Here is an 18,314-nt window from a genome sequence, read left to right on the forward strand (position 1 = left end):
CAGGCGCGGTGGCTCACGCCTGTAATCCCAGCACTTTGGGAGGCCGAGGCGGGCGGATCGCCTGAGGTTGGGAGATCAAGACCAGCCTGACCAACACGGAGAAACCCTGTCTCTACTAAAAGTACAAAAACTAGCCAGGCGTGGCGGCGCATGCCTGTAATCCCAGCTACTCAAGAGGCTGAGGCAGGAGAGTTGCTTGAACCCGGGAGGTGGAGGCTGGGGACAGCCGAGATCACACCACTGCACTCCAGCCTGGGCAACAAGAGTGAAACTCCATCAAAAAAAAAAGAAAAAAGAAAGAAGGAAGGAAGGGACAGAGGGAGGGAGGGAAGAAAGAAAAGAAGGAAGGAAGGAAGGAAAGAGAGAAAGAAAGAAAGAAAGAGATCCCTGACTCTCCTCCAGAAAGAGGAGAGGAGAGGAGAGGGGAGGGGAGGGGAGGGGAGGGGAGGGGAGGGGAGGGGAGGGGAGAGGAGAGGAAAGGAAAGGAAAGGAAAGGAGATCCCTGACTCTCCTCCGTGGAATTCAGTGAGTGACACGGTGTTCTTTTGTTCATACCCTATCGCCCTTTCATGAAAATATTCTGTTTCCAGATTAACCTCCCTTCATGGTGTAGGAGCTGCTGGGTCGGGGCACCCAGCCGCGGGGAGCTCAGACTCCGGGGACCCCTACCCACCTCTGCAAATGCACGCGGGAGGTGCAGAGATGTTTAGTGAGCAAACAGTGGCTGCAAACAGAAGGCAGGCAGGAGGTACCCAGGAAGCACTCCCATGATTCTATGTTTTAGCAAGAGTGTGTTAGTGAAGGTTTCTCCCCACATTCATGCCCAGATTTCATTTCAGAGTGAAGGCATTGGATTTCTGAATTGGTGAAGCATCTGCTCTCCAGCACAGCAGCCCGCCGCATGCAAAAAGCCACAGAAACCCCTGGGTTCTCCGAGGCATCTGCCTGGCACGCCGCCGGCCCTGCGCGGAGCAGGCACCAGGGGTCGCACAGGTGAGTCATACCTAGGGTCCTCGGCACCAGTGCCTGAAGAGGTTTTTCTGTGGAAATAAAACCAACTCCTTTGAGGACAGAGGGAACTTCATTAGACAGACCACTGGGCTCTGACACTTGGAGGCCACATGTGTCCAAGTAAGGGCACCCTGGCTTTGACCCTGGACCACTCGCTCCCATCACTTGCTAGAGGGAGTGAGCTACATCTTCCCCAGCAGGTGCAGGGGTCCAGCAACGGAAGGGGAAGAAATCAGAGAAAATTCTCCCCAGAGACGGCCTGCTGAGGTGGCCCTGGGATGTCAAATGTGACTACATGTGGACATCACAACTGACTCAGCCACTTCTCCAAGTCTGGCAGAATTTTTCTTTTCTTTTCTTTTCCTTCTTTCTTCTTTCTCTCTCTTTCTGCTTTCTTTCCTCTTTCTTTCTCCTTTTTCTTTTTTTCTCTCTCACTCTCTCTCCTTCCTTCCTTCTTTCCTCTTTTACTTTCTTTCTCTCTTTCCTTCCTTCCTTATTTTCTCTTTCTCTCTTTTCTTTCTTTCCTTTCCTTTTTTCCTTCCTTCTTTCCTTCCTTCCTCTCTCCCTCCCTCCCTTCCTTTCTCTCTTTCCTTTTTTTTTTCTGTCTTTCTTTTCTTTCTTTCATTCTTTCTTTCTCCCTTCCTTCCTCTTTCCCTCCCTCCCTCCATTCCGTTCTCTCTTTCTTTTCTTTCTTTTTTTCTCTTCCTTCCTTCCTTTTTGAGACAGGGTCTTGCTCTATTGCCCCAGGCTGGAGTGCAGTGGTGCCATCATAGCTCACGGCAGCCTCCAACTCCTGTGCTCAAGCAATTCTCCTGCCTCAGCCTCCGGAGTAGCTGGGACTACAAGGCATACACCAACATGTCTGGCTTTTTTTTTTTTTCCTTTTTTAGTAGAGATAGGGTCTCACTCTGTTGCTCAGGCTGGTCTCCACGTTTGGCCTCAACTGATTCTCCCACTTCGGCCTCCCAAAGTGCTGGGATTACAGGAGTAAGCCACTGTGCCCAGCCAACATTCTGTTTTTAACAGGTGAAACAGTAACCACTTTGACGCCTTGGCTGTCCCACTGAACATTCTTTTGGACTCAGGGTCATAGGGGAAACATGCAACAAAAAAAGAAAAAGAAAAGAAAAGAAAAAAAGAAGATTCTTACACATTGGTGGTTCTGGGAGAAAAGTCTGCTCGGATGAATAGCATTGGTAAACATCTGAACAGATACTTTTAATTTTTTTTAGAGACAGGGTCTCACTCTGTCACCCAGGCTGGAGTGCAGTGGCGCCATCATTGCTCATCATAGCCTCCATCTCCTGGGCTCTTGTGATCCTTCTTCCTCAGCCTCCCCATGGGCTAGGAGTTCAGGCATGCATTACCATGCCTGACTAATTTTTAAATTTTTTTTTTTTTTTTTTTTTGTAGAGATGGGGTCTCATTACGTTGCCCAGGCTGGCCTCAAGCAACCCTACCATCTTGGCTTCCCAAGTAGCTGGGACCACAGGCTTACACCACTGCACCCAGCTAAAGCCTCAATCATCATGGCCAGGCACGGTGGCTCACACCTATAATCCCAGCACTTTGGGAGGCCGAGGCAGGCAGATCACCTGAGGTCAGGAGTTCGAGACCAGCCTGGCCAACATGGCGAAACCCCGTCTCTACTAAAAATATAAAAATTAGCTGGGCGTGGTGGTGCGCACCTGTAGTCCCAGCTACTTGGGAGGCTGAGGCACAAGAATCACTTGAACTAGAAAAGGATGAGCTGAAATTGCACCACCGCACTCCAGCCTGGACGATAGAGTGAGACTCTGTCAAAAAAAAAAAAAAAAAGAGAGAGAGAGAGAAAAAAAAAAGTTAATCGTCTAATGGAGTTTGTTTTGGAACTCAGATGGAGACCAGCTCAGGAGAGGTAAGAAAGGCAAATGCTGAGTTTTGTCCATTTTTCCCCTTTTGTGTGATTATTTGCTCTTCCTGATAAAATTCCCCTTGAAATTTCGAAACTGCAAGATCTCTTCCTCCACCCAGGAAACGGCTCCATTCAGACTCCACCCACCCTTCTGCCGTCTCTGGGTCCCACTACCTCTCGGTCCCTAAGTAATAACCTTCCACCAACACCAAGCCAACTGGCACCCACTAAGAGAGCCCAGAGCCACGTCCTCACCTGGGGACAAAAACCACGTTGTGCAGGTAATCCTCAAACGTCTTCCTAAACGAGGACTCCTCCAGCTCCTTCAGGATCTGAGAGTCTGTCTTTGGACAGGAGCAGCATTCGCCGGCCGAATCCTCATACTCACTCTGGTTGTGCTTCTGAGAATCTTCAGACTCGAATGGTGGAGACCAGGTCCTCGAGGGCAGCTTCAGCCCTGGAGAAAGAAACAGAAAAGGGGGGCTCAAGTCTCTGCAGCTGAACACACATACACACACACACACACACACCCCCACATACACACCACACACACACCACACAACAGATCACACATACACACACCACAAACACACACCACACACCAGAAACACACAACCACACACACACACCACACACACAACCACACACACACCATACACACACACCACACACACACAACCACACACACCACACACACACCACACACACCACACACACACAACCACACACACCCGACACACACCACACATGCACCACACACACCACACACACACCACACACCACACACACCACACAAATCACACACCACACACCCACGCCACACACCACACACACCATACACGCACCACACACACACCACACACCACACACACCATACACACACCACACACAACCACACACACCTCACACACACCCCACACACACACCACACACACCATACACACACCACACACAACCACACACACCTCACACACACCCCACACACACCACACACACCACACACATCACACACACCCATACCACACACCACACACACACCATACACGCACCACACACATACCACTCAAACACCACACAAATCACACACACACCACCACACACCCACGCCACATACCACACACACACCATACACGCACCACATACACACCACATACACACCACACACACACACAGTGAAGGGGGCCTTCTCAGAGAGGCTGAGCTGAGACAGAGCCTAGATTCGAGTTCCGCTTTGGAAAAAAGCCAGACACTATGGTTCATGCCTGTGGTCCCAGCTACTTGGGAGGCTCAGGTGAGAGGATCGCTTGAGCCCAGGAGGTCGAGGCTGCAGTGAGCTATGATTGCGCCCCTACACTTCAGCCTGGGTGACAGAGTAGAACCCTGTCTCAAAAGATTAAAAATAGAGCCGAGCACAGTGGCTCACACCCGTAATCCTGGCACTTTCGGAGGCCGAGGTGTGAGGATCATGTGAGCCCAGGAGTTCAAGACCAGCCTGGGCAACGTGGTGAAACCCTGTCTCTACTAAAAACAAAGTAAAATAACCAATAAAAATAGGCCAGGCAGCTCATACCTGTAATCCCAGCACTTTGGGAGGCCGAGGTAGGTAGACCACCTGAGGTCAGGAGTTCGAGATCAGCCTGGCCAACATGGTAAAATGCTGTTTCTACTAAAAATACAAAAACTAGCCAGGTGTAGTGGCGCATGCGTGTAATCCCAGCTACTCAGGAGGCTGACGCAGGAGAATCACTTGAACCTGGGAGGTGGAGGTTGCAGTGAGCTGAGATGGCGCCACTGCACTCCAGCCTGGGTGACAGAGTGAGACTCCATCTAAAAAATATAATAAATAAATAAATAAAATATCTGTATCTAGAGTGTCATCTGAGAAGTGCATGTCAACATGTTTTATTAGGTTAGCGCATAAGTAATTGCAGCTTTTGCCATTAAAAGTAATGGCAAAAAAACACAATTACTTTTTTTTTTTTTTTTTGAGATGGAGTCTCGTTCTGTCGCCCAGGCTAGAGTGCAGTGGCGTGATCTCGGCTCACTGCAAGCTCCATCTCTTGGGTTCACGCCATTCTCCTGCCTCAGCCTCCCAAGTAGCTGGGACTACAGGCAGCCACTGCCACTGCCACGCCCGGCTAATTTTTTGTATTTTTAGTAGAGATGGGGTTTCATTGTGTTGGCCAGGATGGTCTCAATCTCCTGACCTCGTGATCCGCCCACCTTGGCCTCCCAAAGTGCTGGGATTACAGGCGTGAGCCACTGCGCCTGGCCCAAAGTTACTTTTGCACCAATCTAATAGGAACTGCTAGGTGGCCGGGCGCGGTGGCTCACTCCTGTAATCCCAGCACTTTGGGAGGCCGAGGCGGGCAGATCACCTGAGGTCAGGAGGTCCGGACCATCCTAGCCAACATGGCAAAATCCCGTCTCTACTCAAAATACAAAAGTTAGCCGGGCATGGTGGTGGGTGCCTGTAATCCCAGCTACTCAGGAAGCTGAGGCAGGAGGATCGTTTGAACCCAGGAAGCAGAGGTTGCAGTGAGCCAAGATCACGCCATTGCACTCCAGCCTAGGCGACAACAGCAAGACTCTGTCTCAAAAAAAGGCAACAACTGCCAGACACCATAATCATGGGACTGAAGATTATAAGGTAACCAGACAATGCTTCTGTCTTCAATGGACTTACAGTCTACAATAAACTCGTAAATACACAGTCACAGGTCAGATGTTGGGGTAAAAGAACAGTGGGTGTCTGGGGGTGCCATTTTCATGAAGGGGTCTCAAAGAAAGTCACCACTAAGACATCCTGAATTCAGCAAAGGAAAGCACCATTCATATATCGTGGTGTAAAGCAATTCAGACATAGCAGAATCCCAGTGGAAAGGCCCCAGGACAGGAATTTTCTTGGCACATTAAAAAATGTCTGGCCAGGCGTGGTGGCGCACTCCTGTAATCCCAGCACTTCAGGAGGCAGAGGCGGGAGGATCACTTGAGGTCAGGAGTTCGAGACCAGCCTGGCCAACATACAGTGAAACCGTGTCTCTACTAAAAAATCCAAAAATCAGCTGCACGTGGTAGCACATGCCTGTAGTCCCAGCTACTTGGGAGGCTGAGGCAGGAGAATCACTTGAACCTGGGAGATGGAGGTTGCAGTGAGCCAAGATCGCGCCACTGCACTCCAGCCCGGGTGACAGAGCGAGCATTCCATCTCTCAAAAAAAAAAAAAAAAAAAAAATCTCAGGAAACCAATGTAGCTAGAAGGGGGTGAGAGAGAGTGGTGGGAGGGGGGTTAGAAAAAGATAAAGGGGGCCAGGTACGCTGGCTCTTGCCCTTAATACCAGAACTTTGGGAGGCTGAGGGGGAAGGATCACTTGAGCCCAGGAGTTCAAGATGAGCCTGGCCAACGTGATGAAACCCCATCTCTACCAAAAAATACAAAAATTAGCCAGGCATGGTGGTGTGCACCTGTAATCCCAGCTACTCAGGAGACTGAGGTAGGAGGATCGCTTGAGCCTGGGAAGTCGAGGCTGCAGTGAGCTGAGATGGGGCCACTACACTCCAGCCTGGGCAACAGAGTGAAATCATGCTGAAGAAGAAGAAAGAGAAGAAGGAGGAGGAGAAGGAGCCAGGTCACGGCTGCATGAAGCAATCAACCAATTAATTAATCAACTACATAAATAAGATGGGAGGGCAGAATAGAATTCCATATGGAATTCTTTTTTTCATTTTTTTTTTTTTTTTTTTTTGAGACAGTCTTGCTCTGTCGCCCAGGCTGGAGTGCAGTGGCATGATCCTGGCTCACTGCAGCCTCCGCCTCCTGGATTCAAGCAAGTCTCCTGCCTCAGCCTCCCAAGTAGCTGGCATTACAGGCGCCCGCCACCACCCTGGCTAATTTTTTGTATTTTTAGCAGAGACAGAGCTTCATCATGTTGGCCAGTCTGGTCTGGAACTCCTGACCTCATGTGATCTGCCTACCTTGGCCTCCCAAAGTGCTGGAATCTGTTACAGGCCTGAGTCACCACACTGGGCCTCCACATGGAATTCTAAGGGGTCCATTCATGAGTCCAGAAATCAGACTTGATCGGTGAATAGTTCTCACCCAGGAGGTGATTTTGTCTCCTACTAGGGACATTGGGCAACATCTGGAGATATTTTTAGGTGTCAGGACCTGGCTGGGGCATCCTCCTGGAGCATGGAATGGGTGGAGACCAGGGATGCTGCTCAGCACCCTGAAGTGCTCAGGACAGTCCCATCCCAGAGAATGATCCAACGCCAGATAGAAAAAACACCAAGGTAGAGAAACCCTGGCCTAAAGGCATGAGAGGAGATAGAGGAAGGAACTTTTCAAACATGCATAGAAAAGGGAATTTAAAAATTAATAAATGAAGAACACCAGTAGCTTATAAAGGTAGCAGTCCTAAAAATACAAAATACAATACTATTTATCTCTCTTTTTTTTTTTTTTTGAGATGGGGTCTTGCTCTGTCGCCCAGGCTGCAGTGCAGTGGCGCAGTCTTGGCTCACTGCAACCTCTGCCTCCTGGGTTCAAGCGATTCTCCTGTCTCAGCTCTCCCCCGTAACTGGGATTACAGGCATGCACCATCACACCTGGCTAATTTTTTTGTATTTTTATTAGAGACGGGGTTTCACCATGTTGGCCAGGCTGGTCTCGAACTCCCGACCTCAGGTGATCCACCCACCTTGGCCTCCCAAAGTGCTGGGATTACATTGCGCCCAGCCAATTTTTGTATTTTTTTTTTTGGTAGAGACAGAGTTTTGCCATGTTGGCCAGGCTGATCTCAAACTCCTGAGCTCAAACGATCTGCCCGCCTCGGCCTCCCAGAGTGCTGAGATTACAGGCATGAGCCACCGCATCCAGCCTACAATACTTAAGTACCGCAGCTGGTCATGTCTTAACCCCTGAAGTCAAATCCCAGGGTTCTTGTGACCCATGATGTAAGCACAGTTACACCTCTGGTACAGCCACTAAGATGGATGGACACAGCTCTTTACAAGCAAAATCTGCGACAGTCCCTGGAGAGTCACCTCCCCTGCTGCCACCCTGCTTGGTGCCTGGTGACTGCTGAGCAAAGGAAATTCCATTTTTCTCTCCTCCCCTTAATGCCTCGAGGATAGACAATAAGCTCTAAATCGTGTATCAAGTACCTTCCTGTGAATGGTGAGTATTGACTTGGAAACCCAAGTATTTACACAGCTTTAAAAGCCTATGAGAGACCGGAAAATACTTCTTAAGTTTATAAATAGACATAGAATAACCTGCCTGGGTTAACTCTGCTGGGAGCTAGTTACAGCATTACAGATGGAAAAAAAAATGTAGAACTGCCTGAATAAGGGAAGCTCCTGGTATTATTATTATTATTATTATTATTTGGAGAGGAAGGGATATTTGTTCAGGCACAGGTATCATTCCTGATACCTGCTACCTCTTCTTAGAATCCACTGCATAAAACATGGTACACTGTGGTTTTTCTGAGATTAGAAAAATGAAGCATAATGGGCCGGGCACGGTGGCTCACGCCTGTAATCCCAGCACTTTGGGAGGCTGAGGCGGGCGGATCATGAGGTCAGGAGATCGAGACCATCCTGGCTAACATGGTGAAACCGCATCTCTACTAAAAATACAAAAAATTAGCCAGGTGTGGTGGCAGGTGCCTGTAGTCCCAGCTACTCGGGAGGCTGAGGCAGGAGAATGGTGTGAACCCGGGAGGCAGAGCTTGCAGTGAGCCAAGATTACGCCACTGCACTCCAGCCTGGGCGACAGAGCGAGACTCCGTCTCAAAAAAAAAAAAAAAAAAAAAAAGGAAAAGAAAAAAAGAAAAATGAAGCATAATGAAGTCTCTAGAATCAGATTCACAGAGACAGATGGTGGGTGCTGGGGCTGGGGGAAGGAGAGGGGGAGTGAGTGTTTCATGGGGACGGAGTTTCAGTTTGAGAAGATGAGAAAGTTCTGGAGATGATGGTGGTGATGGTCGCACAACCACGGCAACGCACTTAATGCAGCTAAATTGTGCTCTTAAACATGGTTATAATAATAAATTGTATGTGATGTATATTTTACTGCGATAACAACACATACACTAGTGATATTAACAGGAAGGGTTTGTAAGCTTATTTATTTGTGTGTGTGTGTTTTAAATTGTGGAAAAATAAACATCACATAAAATTTACCAATTTACCGTCTCAATTTTGTTTTGTTTTGTTTTGTTTTGTTTTTGACGGAGTCTTGCTCTGTTGCCAGGCTGGAGTGCAATGGCGTGATCTCGGCTCACTGCAACCTCCGCCTCCCAGATTCAAGCAATTCTGCCTCAGCCTCCCGAGTAGCTGGGATTACAGGCGCCCACCACCACACCCAGCTAATTTTTGTATTTTTAGTAGAGACGGGGTTTCACCATGTTGCCCAGGCTGGTCTTGAACTCCTGGCCTCAAAGTGATCCACCCACCTCGGCCTCCCAATATGCTGGGATTACAGGCTTGAGCCACCGTGCCCGGTAAATCTCAACCATTTTAAGTGTGCAGTTCTGGGGTATTAAGTGCATTCACAATGTTGTGCAATCATCACCACCATCATCTCCGAAACTTTCTCATCTTCCCAAACTGAAACTCTGTTCCTGACCTGTCCCCTCCCCAGTCCCTGGCACTCCCCATTCTACTTTCTGTCTCTATGAATGTGAGGACTCTAGGGACCTCCTAGGAGTGAAATCACACAGAATTTGTCCTTAGTGAGTTTCCTTTTAATGATATTAACTTTGTGACAATTACAAATAAAACCATGTTTAAATGGTCCCTTGGTAATTAGAGATTTAGACTTTCGGAATTAAAAAAAAAGGAAGCTTTGAGTGACATTGCTGGTGGCAGCTCTCACGGGTGGTTCTGGTTACTTGAATGCAGGGCCAACAGCTTACAGCGGAGCTGATGACTGGACTCGCCCTGGAGTTATATAAAGCATCAGAGCAGATAAATCACGTTTGCAACCCTCGGCTCAGGCGGGGATGATGTCACACACATACATATAGCATATGAGCTTAGAGCTGGGACAGCTCCCAGAGATCATCTGTCCTCCCGCCCCTTCTCCCAAAAAGGAGGCAGACGGTGACTTGCTTGGGAATTTGGCCAAAGCCCTTCAGCAGGTCAGGGCCAGAGCCAAGAGCAAATGTTGAGCTCCCGGCCTCAGCCACACCTCACCAGCGGCCCCCTGGCCTTCTCCTCCAGGGTCACGGACTGAGGATATCACTAACAGAAAATATCTCAAGAAAAATACATCAAGACACACAAGGAAACCAAAACTAAAGAAGGAAATGGGCCCAGCGCAGTGGCTCATGCCTGTAATACCAGCACTTTGGGAGGCTGAGGCAGGAGGATCGCTTGCGGTCAGGAGTTCGAGACCAGCCTGGGCAACATATCAAGATCCCCACCTCTAAAAAATTATTATTTTTATTATCATTATTTTTCTTAGATGGAGTTTCGCTTTTGTTACCCAGGCTGGAGTGCAATGGTACAATCTCGGCTCATTGCAACCTCCACCTCCCGGGTTCAAGCAATTCTTCTGTCTCAGCCTCCTGAGTAGCTGGGATTACAGGCCCACGCCTGGCTAATTTTTGTATTTTGAGTAGAGACGGGGTTTTGCCATGTTGGCCAGGGTGGTCTCGAACTCCTGACCCCTGGTGATCCGCCCACCTCGGCCTCCCAAAGTGCTGGGATTACAGGCATGAGCCACTGTGCCTGGTCTAAAAAATTATTTTAAACAATTAGCCAGGTGTAGTGTCTCAGGCCTGTTGACCTGAGTAGTCCAGCTACTCAGGAGGCTGAGGCGGGAAGATTGTTTGAGCCCAGGAGTTAAAGGCTGCAGCGAGCTATGATTGTGCCACTGCACTCCAGCCTGGACAACAGAGTGAGACCCCATCTTTAAAAAGAAGAAAAAAGAAAAAGAAAAACGTGACAGATGCTTCTCCAGTTTGGTAGGTTTTTAAAAAACCCAATGTTAAAATAATTTTAGGCCGGGTGCGGTGGCTCACACCTGTAATCCCAGCACTTTGGGAGGCCGAGGCGGGTGGATCATTCAAATCCAACCTGGCCAACATGGTGAAACACCATCTGTACTAAAAATACAAAAATTAGCCAGGTGTGGTGGCAGGCGCCTGTAGTCCCAGCTACTCAGGAGCCTGAGGCAGGAGAATGGCTTGTGCCTGGAAGGCAGAAGTTGCAGTGAGCTGAGATCATGCCACTGCACTCCAGCCTGGGTGACAGAGTGAGACCCTGTCTCAAAAAAAAAAAAAAAATTACCTGGGCATGCTGGTGCACACCTGTGGACAATTGTGGTGTTCCAGCAACTCATGAGGCTGAGGCAGGAGGATTGCTTGAGACTGGGAGGTGGAGGTTGCAGTGAGCAGAGATCGTGCCACTGCACTCCAGCCTGGGCAACAGAGTAAGACCCTGTCTCAAAAAAAAAAAAAAAAAAAATAGGCCGGGTGTGGTGGCTCATGCCTGTAATCCCAGCACTTTGGGAGGCTCAGGTAGGTGGATCACCTGAGGTCACCTGAGGTTGGGAGTTTGAGACCAGCCTGACCAACATGGAGAAACCCCATCTCTACTAAAAATACAAAATTAGCTGGGTGTGGTGGTGCATGCCCGTAATCCCAGCTACTCGGGAGGCTGACGCAGGAGAATCACTTGAACCCGAGAGGTGGAGGTTGCGATGAGCCAAGATCACGCCATTGCACTCCAGCCTGGGCAACAAGAGTGAAACTCCATCTCAAAAAAGTAAATAAATAAAAAATAAAATAAAATAAATAAATAGATAAAAACATGTATGTGTGTTTTTGTATGAGATAGAATGGAGTGTGTGTGTGTGCCTTCCGACACTGAGACACAGGAAGAGATAGCTGCTTCCCTAGAGGTGAAGCAAAGTGCATCAGACACACGTGTGCAAACCCCACCGATCCCAGCACAGCTGCCCGCACTCACCTTTGAGGCAATAATCCAGCTCGAACAGCTCACTGTCTTCCGCCTGCCTCTCCCAGAAAACCAGGTAGTGGGTGATGTTGCCATTGGGGTCGGAGGGGGGTTTCCACTTCAAAATAATCTGGGATGATGAGTTAGACACTGAGATTGGATCCAGGGGCACAGAGGGGTCTGCCAAGGAGAAAGGAAATGGGTCCGTCATGAGAAATAGTGTGCAAAAAAAGCTAGTGGGAGGATGGCGGGGGGACACACAAGTTAAAGACATCATGAGGGCACTCATCCCAGCACTTTGGGTGGCCAAGACGGGCGGATCACGAGGTCAGGACATCGAGACCATCCTGGCTAACACAGTGAAACCCCATCTCTACTAAAAATACAAAAAATTAGCCAGCTGTGGTGGCAGGCACCTGTAGTCCCAGCTACTTGGGAGGCTGAGGCAGGAGAATGGCGTGAACCCGGGAGGCGGAGCTTGCAGTGAGCCAAGATCGCGCCACTGCACTCCAGCCTGGGCGACAGAGCGAGAGTCGGTCTCAAAACAAAACAAGAGAAAAAAAAAAAAACCACCAACCAACCAAACAAAACCCGAAAAACCCAAAGTAACAGAGGTGGCTGAGGGAGCTGGGGATGGGGAGGGAGTCCAAACACCTGGGAGCTAGAAGTTTCTGAAAACTTTAAGTCTTTTGGTGTCACTAAAAGATACAGGATGAATGAGCAGGGATTAACTGAAGAAAATAGGGCTGATTTATAAAGTTTGAATTCGAGGCCAGGCATGATGGCTCACGCCTGTAATCCCAGCACTTTAGGAGGCCGAGGTGGGCGAATCATCTGAATCACCTGAGATCAGGAGTTCGAGACCACACCTGGCCAACATGGTGAAACCCTATCTCTACTGAAAAAAAAACAAAAATTAGTTGGACATGGTGGCGTGCGCCTGTAATCTCAGCTTCCTGGGAGGCTGAGGCAGGAGAATCTTGAACCCAGGAGGCGGAGGTTGCAGTGAGCCGAGAATGCACCGTTGAACTCCAGCCTGGGAGACAAGCGTGAAACTCCGTTTAAAAAAAAAAAAAAAAAAAAACACCTTGAATTTGAGCCTACAGGATGGGGTTTCTCACCCTCAGTACTATTGGCTTTTGGGACTGGATAATTCTTTGTCATGAAGGAGGGTGCATCCTGTGTGTTGCAGGTCATGAAACAGCCTCTCTGGCTTCCACCCATGAAATGCCAGTGCTTTCATCTCCACAGCTATGACAGCCAAAAATGTCTCCAGACATTGATGGGCAACTGTTCCCTGGAAGAGCAGTTAACCTCCTTTGGGAACTACTGCTATAAGAGAAGCACTTAGGTTTTACAAAAATATAATTAGGCTGGGCCCAGTGGCTCATGCCTGTAATCCCAGCACTTTGGGAGGCCAAGATGGGCAGATCATTTGAGGTCAGGAGTTCCAGAGCAGCCTGGCCAACATGGTGAAGCCCTGTCTCTATTAAAAATACAAAAATGGCTGGGCACGGTGGCTCAAGCCTGTAATCCCAGCACTTTGGGAAGCCGAGGCGGGCGGATCACCTGAGGTTGGGAGTTCGATACCAGCCTGACCAACATGGAGAAACCTTGTCTCTACAAAAAAAAAGAAAAAATTCGCCAATCGTGGTGGTGCATGCCTGTAATCCCAGCTACTTGGGAGGCTGAGGCAGGAGAATCGCTTGAACCTGGGAGGCAGAGGTTGCAGTCAGCTGAGATAGCACCATTGCACTCCAGCCTGGGCAACAAGAGGGAAACTCCGTCTCAAAACAAACAAACAAACAAACAAAAGGCTGGCATGGTGGCTCATGCCTGTAATCCCACTTTGGGAGGCCAAGGTGGATGGACTGCAGGTCAAGAGATCGAGACCATCCTGGCCAACATGGTGAAACCCCGTCTCTACTAAAAATACCAAAATTAGCTAGACGTGGTGGCACGCCTATAGTTGTAGCTACTTGGGAGGCTGAGGCAGGAGAATCACTTGAACCGGGAAGGGGAGGTTACAGTGAGCTGAGATCACACCACTGCACTCCAGCCTGGGTGACAGAGTGAGACTCTGTCTCAAAAAACAAAACAAAAATTAGCCAAGTGTGGTGGCGCACACCTGTAATCCCAGCAACTTGGGAGGCTGAGGCAGGAGAATCACTTGAACCTGGGAGGTGGAGGTTGCAGTGAGTCCAGATCGTGCCACTGCACTCCAGCCTGGGTGACAGAGTGAGACTCCATCTCAAACAAACAAACAAAACATAATTAAATTGCTATGAAATACTCCAGGCCAAAACAAACAACAAAACAAAAAGAAGTAACAAGTGGGAAAAGGGAAGAAGCGTCGAGATGAAACAAAAATGACCAAAGGCTGAAGCTGGAAGGTGGCTAACTATGGGGTTGTTGTTCTTTCTATGTTGTGAATATTTGACAATTTTTCATAATAGGATGAAAAATATAAATATTCCCATCAAGTGGCTTGTTGCTACTGCCTCATCTGAAACTATAAGCCTCAATACCCAGCTCCTTTAAAAGCCAATAACTGACTGGGTGAGGTGGCTCACACTTCTAATCCCAGGACTTTGGGAGGCCGACGCAGGAGGATCACTTGAGGCCAGGGGTTCAAGACCAGCCTGGGTAACATAGCAACGTTCTGTCTCTACAAAAAATACAAAAATTAGCTGGGTGTGGTGGTGCATGCCTGTAGTCCCAGCTACTCAGGAGGCTGAGGTGGGAGAATTACTTGAACCTGGGAGGCGGAGGTTGCAGTGAGCCGAGATCATGCCATTGCACTCCAGTCCGGGTGACAGAGTGACACTTCGTCTCAAAAAAAAAAAAAAAAAAAAAAAAAAAAAAAAATAGCCACACATGATGGTATACTCTGGTAGTTCCTTCTGCTTAGGAGGCTGAGGCAGGAGGATTGCTCGAGCCCGGGAGTTTGAGGCTGCAGTGAGCCATGATCACGCCACTGCACTGCACTCCAGCCTGGGCAACAAAGTAAGACCCTGTCTAAAAAAAAAAAACAACAACAAAAAAAAACCAATAACCATATCAAGGAGCATTTTATACAACCTCACTGCATCAGCCTGTTAAAAGCAAGAGGTCTGATTCACATACGAATTCACATTCCCAAGACACACTTACTGGTGGCATCTGTCTGGACATAAATGATGTCACTCTTGGCCCCATAGGTCCGGCGTTCATCCGAAAAGGTGACCAGGGTCTTCACAAAGATGGCATACTGGGTCCAGGGCTTGAGACCCCGCATCAGCCATCCTGGGTGGTTCTGTGATTTGGGGTCGTTGGACCTCAGGGGTGGGTCAATGTCTACCACCGTCCAGCTGTTGGAACCACACGCATCCTGCCCGTCGAACTCCGTCACATTCTGATAAGGGCTTTCAAGACAAAACAGCAGAAGGCGGTTACCCTTACAAGACTATCACACTAAGTGCAGTGTAGATGAGGCCTGGGAAGTTACATCCTATAGGTCACATCTTACTCACCCAACAATCTTATGCCACAAGAAAAGATAACTCGGGAATAGTCAAAGAGAAAGGAACTGTCAACCCTGACATCTCAATTAAAAAACACAGTTTGGGCATCCCTTATTGAAAATACTTGGGACTTGGCCAAGTGCAGTGGCTCACGCCTGTAATCCCAGCACTTTGGGAGGCTGAGAATGGTGGATCACCAGAGGTCAGGAGGTTGAGACCAGCCTGGCCAACATGGTGAAACCCCATCTCTACTAAAAATACAAAAATTATCCAGGCATGGTGGCAGATGCTTGTAATTCCAGCTATTCAGGAGGCTGAGGTAGGAGAATCGCTTGAACCCGGGAGGCAGAGGTAGCATCAGCTGAGATTGCACCACTGCACTCCAGCCTGGGCAACAAAGAGAAACTGTGTCTCAAAAACATAAATAAATAAATAAATGCTTGGGACCAGAAGTGTTTTGGATTTTGTATGCTTTTGGGTTTTGAAATATTTGCATTTTCCCAGTTTATTTGCATCATACTGGTTCAGCATCTCTAATCTAAAAATCTGAAATCTGAAATGCTCCAATAAGCATCTCCTTTGAGCATCAAGTTGGCCCTCAAAAAGCTTTGGATTTTGGAGCATTATAAATTTCAGATTTTCAGATTAGGGATACTCAATCTGTAATAATAATAATAATAGCAGAAACTCTCTAACAAGTTACTGATAAGATTAGACTGTGTGTAAGTTCTCAGCAAGGCACAAGGTAAATCTTGAGGGCTAGAACTATTATTAATATTACTACTGGTCAGGTGCGGTGGCTCATGCCTGTAATCCCAGCACTTTAGGAGGCCAAGGTGGGCGATCACCTGAGGTCAGGAGTTCAAGACCAGCCTGGCCAACATGGCAAAACCCATCTCTAACAAAAATACACAAATTAGCCGGGTGTGGTGGTGCATGCCCATAATCCCAGCTACTCAAGAGACTGAGGCAGGAGAATTGCTTGAACCCGGGAGGCAGAGGTTGCAGTGAGCCAAGATCGTGCCACTGCACTGCAGCCTGGGCAACAGAGCAAGACTCTGTCTCAAAAGAAAAAAAAAAAATTGGGGGAAAAAAGAAATAGATAAGCAACACATTTGATAACATCCACTCAGTAGACTGAGCTCCTGACTACTAAGGATGTCTGATGAGACATACACAGGCAAGGCAAAATGCAATATTGCCCCAGGAAACTGGCCAGTCCGGGCTTCTACAGGAAAGCTGTCTGCTTCCATTTTAGGCATTTGATAAAAGCAGACGTTATTGACTTTGCATGCCATTGACTGGTGAGACTGTAAAAAGGAACCTAAGATATTTATTCCAGGAGGAGGAGGGAGATAGAGAGGAACCCAAGAGGGGAAGATTGGAGCACAAACGTAGCAAGCACAGAGCCAGCCGGCCCTCGCCTCCACAGCGTCTCTCTAACTCTTCTACTTACGCCTCTTTGTAGAACAGCATGAACCCCAAGAGGTCTCGGAAGTCGGGGGGCCAGTACGGCTCCCATCTCAGCAAGATCTTGTCAAAAGATGTCCGAATGTAAGAAAATTTAAGTAACTCATTTTCACCTGGAAAAGTTAAAACAAAAGGCAAAAACAAGCTATTTCAGTGTAGTTTCAGACCAAAGCCTGGGACCCCCACACTTCCTGGAGGGACCGTGAGAAGGGAGAGGTCAGGCTGCTATTCCCTTAAGGGTCTCCTCCCCATGTGCCTGGCTGAGTATGAATGACGGAAGATTCAAAGGTAAGAACCAGTTTTGCAACTTGGCTGCTCACACTCACGTAAGCCAATGACTTGACTCACCTAGTCAACTGAATAAGTGCAGTCTGTACCCACGCAAGAAGGACAACCAGCCAATAGTTATTGGAGGAAGGGATTTCCAAGGGTGATGTTTGTCCTGACACAATGTTGTGTCACACATGGACTTGTAAGACTGATCTGGAAGGAGGTGCAACTCCAGTGCAAATAAACCCATGCCAAGTGAGTTTAGAGAGCCTGCAGATCATCAGGCATTGGAGAGACACATCTAAGTAATTCTCTCTGCCTAGAAAACAAACCCTCTCCTAAACCTCACCCCAACCTCGCTCTATCTCCTTGCACTACATTTTTTTTGAGACAGTCTTGCTCTGTCGCCAAGGCTGGAGTGCAGTGGCATATCTGCTCGTTATAACCTCCGCCTACCGGGTTTAAGCAATTCTCATGCCTCAGCCTCTCAAGTAGCTGGGATTACAGGCACCCACCACCACGCCCAGCTAGTTTTTGTATTTTTTTTTTTAGTAGAGATGGGGTTTCACCACATTGGCCAGGCTGGTCTCGAACTCCTGACCTCAAGTGATCTGCACGCCTCGGCCTCCCAAAGTGCTGGGATTCCAGGCGTGAGCCACCATGCCCAGCCCTTGCACTACATTTTGGCATAAGTAACTAACTCCCCATGAAGGTGTCCCAGAAGACCTTGGCAGCTCACTGTTTAGAATCTGTCAGGGAAGTGCAGTCAGCAAGCAGCCTGCAGCTGCAGAAACTGCAGGACCCGCTGTAGCATTCCAGCCAAGACCGGACTCTCCCTGGACAGCCCCCACCTATGACTGAGCTTGGTGGATGCCTGGCTGTCCCTTTGCAATGCAGAACTTCCCTGCAGACAACCGTGGCTTTGATCTCTTTCTGGGTTTGGCCAAGACTCAGGGATGCATCACTGTCTGAGACTCTCCCAGCCCTATCCTCCCTCCTTCCCACTCTCTGTTCACAGAGGTCACGCTATTGTCAAAAGGCTCTTCATGGCTGGGCATGGTGGCTCACACCTGTAATCTCAGCACTTTGGGAGGCCGAGGCGGGAGGATCACCTGAGGTCAGGAGTTCAAGACCACCCTGGCCAACATGGCAAAACCCTGTCTCTACTAAAAATACAAAAAAAAATTAGCCGGGCT

General features: G+C 48.6%; 1 protein-coding gene across 4 annotated transcripts in view; it reads right to left on the bottom strand.

The window, feature by feature from the left end:
* Positions 1–18,314, bottom strand: part of INSR (insulin receptor) — a 181,233-nt gene that overhangs the window by 37,115 nt on the left and 125,804 nt on the right. For 2 of the 4 annotated variants that reach the window (XM_054465659.2, XM_054465660.2), the window contains exons 7-11: positions 16,835–16,961; positions 15,029–15,279; positions 11,888–12,055; positions 3,161–3,362; positions 1,005–1,040 (exon numbers count right to left, since the gene is read on the bottom strand). In XM_054465659.2, the coding sequence (XP_054321634.1) occupies positions 1,005–1,040; positions 3,161–3,362; positions 11,888–12,055; positions 15,029–15,279; positions 16,835–16,961 (784 nt within the window). The remainder of the gene's footprint in view (positions 1–1,004; positions 1,041–3,160; positions 3,363–11,887; positions 12,056–15,028; positions 15,280–16,834; positions 16,962–18,314) is intronic. The other 2 variants (XM_054465662.2, XM_054465663.2) reach the window with 1 other exon arrangement.

This window comes from Pongo pygmaeus, chromosome 20 (genome assembly GCF_028885625.2).
Source record: "Pongo pygmaeus isolate AG05252 chromosome 20, NHGRI_mPonPyg2-v2.0_pri, whole genome shotgun sequence".
NCBI lineage: Eukaryota > Metazoa > Chordata > Mammalia > Primates > Hominidae > Pongo > Pongo pygmaeus.